Source organism: Lottia gigantea (genome assembly GCF_000327385.1).
Source record: "Lottia gigantea unplaced genomic scaffold LOTGIsca_13, whole genome shotgun sequence".
Classification (NCBI taxonomy): Eukaryota; Metazoa; Mollusca; class Gastropoda; family Lottiidae; genus Lottia; species Lottia gigantea.
In genome coordinates, this window is record NW_008707425.1 from 862,025 (window position 1) to 869,296 (window position 7,272).

The 7,272-nt window shown below is 35.1% G+C and overlaps 1 protein-coding gene across 1 annotated transcript; it reads right to left on the minus strand.

Moving 5' to 3' along the window:
- Window positions 1-2,923: 2,923 nt before the first annotated feature.
- Window positions 2,924-5,146, minus strand: LOTGIDRAFT_157123 (hypothetical protein; the record flags this gene model as incomplete). The annotated part of the gene is made up of 1 exon (XM_009048897.1): window positions 2,924-5,146. The coding sequence occupies one exon, from the start codon at window positions 5,144-5,146 to the stop codon at window positions 2,924-2,926; it is 2,223 nt and encodes a 740-aa protein (XP_009047145.1).
- Between the last annotated feature and the right edge of the window lie 2,126 nt (window positions 5,147-7,272).

Genomic DNA, 7,272 nt, shown 5'->3' on the forward strand with positions numbered 1-7,272 from the left:
AGGATTCAGATGATGATGAAGATAAGTTATAAGATAAAGCTCCTTACAGTACGTGTCGCCACAGTGCAGCGCCATCATTATATGCTAGCTATGGAGGATTCAGGATGAGGATGATGAAGGAGATAAGTTATGCTAGCATGGAACATATAGATGCGGATTCAAATAAAGACCACCAAAAATTGGGGCCATTGGTTGCTAGTTAAATTTATCTGCTATATGCTAGAAAAGCAAGTAAATCTGTGTTAAAACATAGGTCAAGTTCTAGGAATATCAGATAAAGATAAAACTGTGTTGTTAATCAATGATCAAAATTTATTACTTTATAAAAATCTTGCAGACATATAACAATAAATTCATATTATTATTCGAACATTAATCAGTTTTATGGTGTTGAACATTGAAATAAAGGCACCAATTAAGCTGCAGTGCCAGTTGCCTCAGGGGTGCTACAAAAAAGAAATTTTGAAATTTGAAAAGTTAAAGAGGTATTCTAAGTCGAAAAAATTGTTGCACAAATTGATGTAAACTTTATACCAAAAGTAGGAGAAATGTTATCAACAAAACTATTTAAAAGTCTTTCGTAAACGTTTTAAGTTCGTTATGCTTTTTGGTAAATGTAATAAAACTACTGTACGGATTTAAGCAAATTTAGGAAAATATGTCTCCTTCGTATTCGAAGGTTTTCAACTAAAAATATGGAGGCCCAACACCAAAAAAAGTTTAAGCTATTTAATCAACAATTAGTAGCCTACACTCTGTTTTTAATTAACCCTTCCAAACCAAATTTAGTTTGATCAAGTAGATACAGATATTAATAGCATACTTTAGAAATATTTTCAGGTATAATTTATGACGTGTTTGATAATGAACATTTTGCATGCTGTCCCCTTAAAGATTGATTTTATTTTATATACATTTAAAAGTATATAACTAATCATAATTTCCGAGATGTGATGTATACTTGTCAGTATAGATAGATAGAGTTACTTTTCAATGAGTTTATACAAAATAAAATTGTATTACGGGTGAATTAACAACTTTTAAGCAATGCGCTCAAATGCGTTAAGAGGTTAATGACACCCGACTTGTAAGGAAGGAATATCGTTTTCGAACCGAACTATCTGTTATCCCCATTTCTAAAAGATTCAGTAATAAGGAATCTTCTTGGGGAAAACCATCCCTTTAGTGTTGTATAAATATACGCTGTCATTCATTACAGCACATAATGCAAGTACCATGTTTTTACATCATTTGTTATTTCTTCAAGGAATTCCAATACTTCTCATTATTCTAAATATGAACGCACCTCTATGACAGGTATATAAAATAGAATATTTAATCATTGTTTTTAACAGTTTAGGAAACTGAAAAAATGAATTGATTATGGCTCCGTACTGACTGCTTGTATTAAACAGGGATTCCAGTATGACATAAAAATGCAGAGGAAATGGGAAAGAGCATCTGAGGGTCAAGAGATAGTAAAAGGGAGAGTTTACAATTTGAAGGTGTTTTGAAAGTCATTTCCTCCTTATAGAAATATTTTCAACAAGATTTTTAGTGGCTTTAATTTAATACCAATGGTTAGAAGAATGGTGGGATTTTTCTAAAAAAGAAGGACGTTTGGGATCCCGGATAACAAAAGTACTTTAATGCATACGTCTCCAAACTTAAGTTAATATAACCATATGATGAAAGCCTGTATTGGTTGCATGTTGAAATCGTATTATTGTACAGAATAAATTGTTATTTCGTTGCCTTACAAACATCGCAACGCCTTAGGCTTTACCCCTTCCAAACAAATATGTCCAGAAGCGTTAGTCCTACAAATTGTGACGAAAACATCATAATTAAAACAAAAGCCGATGGTATGGATATAATGAATGACCAGAGGGTGATTACAAGATTCAGATAAATATCATTGCTTACTTCAAGCGTACACGTTAATGACTTGGCCATCAAATCTATTTGTTTTAGGTTGATTATTTGGTAACTGTATCAAATTTCATCAGAAATATTAGCCGATATATGTTCATATCAAAATAATGTGGAAAATAGAGAGGCAACATCCATCATACGACCAAGGCTATAAATACATTGATACTTCTACTAGGTCCTGTGTTTTTACCTAAAGGTTATTGTAAAATAGAAGTTTTATGACAGAACGGCGTCAATAATTTATTAACAAGAACATCACAAAATGATTTTCTATCAGGGATTGTCGATAAAATGTGGTTTATTGTATCAATATAGCCCAGTCTTTATTCTGTAAATAGGTTAAATTACTTCTTCCTGACCGGCTCTAAGACCATCAGTTCATAAGAGAATTCTTGTTTTAAAAAAGTAGTAATTCGGTTAACATTCTCTTTATTTATTATTTCGCTAACACATTTAGACTTTTGGTAGACGAAAATATTTTTTTTCACTTCGCGACACTGAATGGTTGGACGTAAAAGTTGTCACGTTTCTTAGTTTACATAAGGACCTAACGGTCAGGGTAAATACTATCGTTATACTATACTTTATTTCACTCACATAGGATGTATAAAGAGAAATACAACGTCGAAAAGGTTGGACAGTTTTCGGGAATCTTTCAGTTGAAGTTCGAGAATGTATTTGAGTTATTAAAAAAGAAAATAAAGCGAAATGATTTCGTTTTGATTTCTCAATTCCAATTGCTGTTTCTACTGCTATACACCGAAAGGCATAATGTGGAAATTTAGGTTGTCGTAACGTCCATGTCATTGTGAACACCCCCAAAGGCATGACGAATGGTGTCGGTAATAACTGCGCGTGATTATATTTCCAAAAGTTAGACGATGACACCGACAACAATTGATAGTTTGTAATAAGGTAAACTTAAACTTCACTATGTACAAGGTATACACCTTCGTTATCTTTACATAATATTTCTTGCTATATGATTTTAATATTTACCAAGGAATTTTGTTCCCGACACAATAAATTGTTTCGTCAACACGTTTGAATTGATTGTCTTTGATTGGTGAGGCTGCTGCCCACCTACGTAAACATTGTATCTCCCAGGGAAAATCTGCCATCCTGTATCGTCTTCTCTCCAAACCGCCATATCCTTTGCTGTTATAGTGAAAAATGCTGGATTATATTTTCCTGGTGCTATTGATATTCTTGAAAAACTCACAAGACTGAGCCTAGGTGTTGGATAAGGAGAATCCAGCCAACTGATATATACTTGAAGAACTTCATCCCCATACAAATTACCGATGTTATGAATTGTTAATGATCCATACACCGGTTCACTGGCTAATATTGAGATATCCATTGTAAGATTCGAGTACCGAAATGAGGTGTATGATAACCCGTAGCCAAATGGATACAAAGGTTCGGATGTGAAGTATTTATATGTCCGTTCTTTCATAGAATAATCATTTATGGGTGGTATCTGATTGTCATGTTTGAGCCAAGTAAATGGCAGTCGTGCTGCAGGATTGGCAAGACCATAAGGTTTATTATTTGTAATAACGTTAAACAATGCTGTTCCCGTTGATTGAGCGGGATAAAAAGCTTCAATGATAGATGTGATTTTAGTACTGTTGTCCGCCCAGTTCAAGTCCACTGGACCTGCGTTAAACAAAATAAGAACAGTGTTTGATGTTGGTGGAATGTAATTGGCTACATCTTCTAGGAGTTGTTGTTGGTATCCTGGTAAAGAGATGTTAGGTCTATCCATACCTTCCATTTCCACATCGTCCCCTAGCCCAAGACAAACAAATACTAAGTCGGCATCCCTAACTGCATTGATGATTATATTTCCCTCATACTGTCTGCAGCTTGTTCCATCGACACATCCTGCACCAAAAGTAATTTCTTTGCCTAACTTGACTAGCCCACTTAGAGGGGTACTTGTATACTTCGGATCGACAAGTGGCGAGTAATTCGAAATCTGTGCCCTTGAATTGTTGGCAAGAGGTCCAACGATAGCTACTTTGTTAAATGTTTTTCCTTGTAATGGAAGGAAACCCCCATCATTTTTTAGGAGAACGATGGATTGCATAGCTGCTAACTCGGCTAAGGAGCGATGTGATTTACTTTGCACGATTGAGATTGGAATCCCTGAGTACGGATTCATACTTTCAGGGTCGAAATCTCCGAGACGCATTCTGGTATACCAAAGAGGCTTACTCATATTTCTAACAAAGGATTCATCAAGCTTCCCTTCTTTCACAGCTTGAACTATGGACTGGAAAACCAAGCCTGTCGTTTTGCCTTCATCCGCCAACTCTAAATTACATCCAGCTTTAAGACTTGCTGTAACTGTATCAACTGAACTGTTAAAATATTTATGCCCAGTAATGATATGTTCTATTGCACCAGCATCACTTATCACATAACCTTTAAATCCCCATTCTTTCCTAAGAACACCATTTAATAATCCACTGTTAACACACGAAGGTATGCCATTAATACTGTTATAACTACACATAACATTGTAGGTTCCCGATTCGACACATGTTCTAAAGGCTGGTAAAAATGTAGTTCGAAAATCACGGGTACTGATTTTAGCATCAAATGCAAGCCTGTTTTTTTCTGGACCAGCATAAGCATCGAAGCTTTTACATCCTGAACTCACCAGTAGGTATCTTGGGTGATCTCCTTGTAATCCTTCCACGACGTGCTTAGACATTAATCCACTCAGCATAGGATCTTCTCCATATGTTTCCTCACATCGTCCCCATCTTCCATCCCGCATGATATTTAACATCGGACTAAGACAACTAACACCTTGATACACATTGTATTTTCCTTCTGAACGAAATTGTGTGTATTTAGCTCTCACTTCACTGGCAATTGCATGTGCCACAGCGCCTACTAGATCTGGAGCGAATGAAGCACCAAGTCCAAGTGTAGCTGGAAATGATGTCGCATTGTTGTTTACATCGCCATTCAGACATTCAGTCCACCATTCCCACTGTTTAATTCCCAATCTTGGTATGGCGGGAGCACCACCTGTTCCCCTGGCTAATTGCTCTTGAAGTTCTTGTAAAGTTAGTCGACTAACTAGGTCATCCACGCGTACATCCCAAGGTAGAGATGTGTTGTAAAAAGGATAATCGGGAAACGAGAAAGATGAGTGCAGAAAGAACACTATAAGCAGATAAAACAACTTCATCTTTATTCCAATTTGAAAAAAAAAACGTATCTCGTTGATCGAAACATTAAGTATAAGTAGACTATAGTCATTTCACTGATCAATTTAAAGTGGTCTGTTGTGAAATTTTGTACGAAACTGTCGATTGAAACGTATAACAGATGACAAAAATATCGTGAAAGTAGAGTAAACGATTAATGTTCTGTCTCGATATGATGTTTTAATGATGCGGGCACACGAACGGTTTTGGTCGGAGATTTTGTCGCCGAGTAGAGTCTTGTCATGAGTTTCGCCGATCGGCTGCGGTGCCCGCATAGAACAAAAATCTCTACTATGTCGATAATCACGTGCAATTTTAAGGGAAATGAATCTGATGATGACGCTCGGTCTTTCAGACGAATACAAATAAATCCTGGCGGTAAAGTACTTATGATCTGAGAAGGCCACAAAAATCGGCGACCAAGACTGTTCGTGTGCCCGCTCACAATCAGTGTCCCCGATTTTTTCAGTACAAAAACAGAAGATCTTTGAACTCATTATTTATTGAATGTTACTGGAAAGTATGTATGATTTTTTCTAAAGTGCAAATTCAGTAACACACCATTAGTAATAATATTCATCGCTTTAAATCAAGATAAAATTTAATATCTAAAACTTGATTATTTAAAACTTGATTATTTATCTTCATATATTATCTGATAACACGAGTAAATGAAAGTCAAGACTGTAGTCTTGATTGCCAATCGTTACGGTACTTTTTAATTGGTAGTTTGATTGTTTTAAAGTAGACTTGGAATGTTAGGTGCTTCAATTAATGAGACTATAAAACTATAGCTTCTTACTTCATAATTAACAATTTTATTACCATTTTTGAAACAAATTCGGGTTGATCAAATAGATATATAAATGTAAATAGCTTGATTTAGAAATCTTTACACTGATTATGTACAACTTTTTTATTGATGAAAATTTTGCTCCGTGATCAAAGAACTGTAAAAAAACTGATAACCCTCTCGACAATATTTTATTTATTGAAACATTGTGAAAAGTGGACTGTCCGAAAGTGAAGTCTAGTTTGTAAAACAGTGGTACCAACTTCTAAAGAACCATCGGATGTATTTTACAACCAATATAGTGATACAGCATATAAAACTTGCTCTATATTAATGAAGGCCATGGATTCGTAAATACGGCGGTTATAGGCTAAAGATGGACTGTGTCAATCAATAATGTTTTATCACAATATAAATGAGCATATTATTAACCGTTTAAATCATCAATTGAGTTAGGAAATAGGGAACAGATGTAAAAATAAGCTGAATCAATTTTCAAACTTCATTTTATTTTATGAAGAAGTTATGATGTTATTATAGCGAATTACTGGACAGATATTACAAATCTGTTTCTTGCATCTTGGCTGTTTTATTTGGTCAGGTATAAATTGATCTGATTGTAGTTAGGTAGATGACAAGTGAACGTTCGCTTCCAGCGGATGCTGATATCGCAAACTAGGTAGTTGTTGGTAGTCGTAGTAGTTGGATCGATTGTATCTCATAATGTTAACCTATATAGTAGCGGTGGGTATCGCTGGTGGTACTTCTCTTTGGAGGAGTCCACTACTATAATACTTTTATTTTCGATTTTGCCATACTTTGGACCCGATTTTGATTAACGGAATTGTCTTACTAGTAAGGATTGTTATTAATATTTGAAAATTGCTGAAACCTAAGATTCATCTTGTGGAAAGCAGTAAATACGACGGGAAGTGAAAGAATGTATTTACCAAGAAATTTTCATTAGAAACATTTCAACTTGACGTCGCTTTATAATAGAACTGTCTAATTACGACCATCCTTCCCCAGAGACAATTGGTTGTCATTGTGCGATTTATCTTCCTGACTAAATGAGAAAGGAATCATTTCTACCTGAACGTATTTAGTTACATAGCTATGTAAATCTGAAAGGAAAACGATTACTTATGGGAACGTTACTAAATCAATGCATTGATAGGTACAGGTTGGAATCATTCAGGAAGCAATTATTGTTCATATACACATATCACATAGTAATAATCTCATGAGCAATGATCCTGTACTCAATGCTCAGCGTTTGAATGGATTTGGGTCAAATTTGGCAAGGTAGTTTAC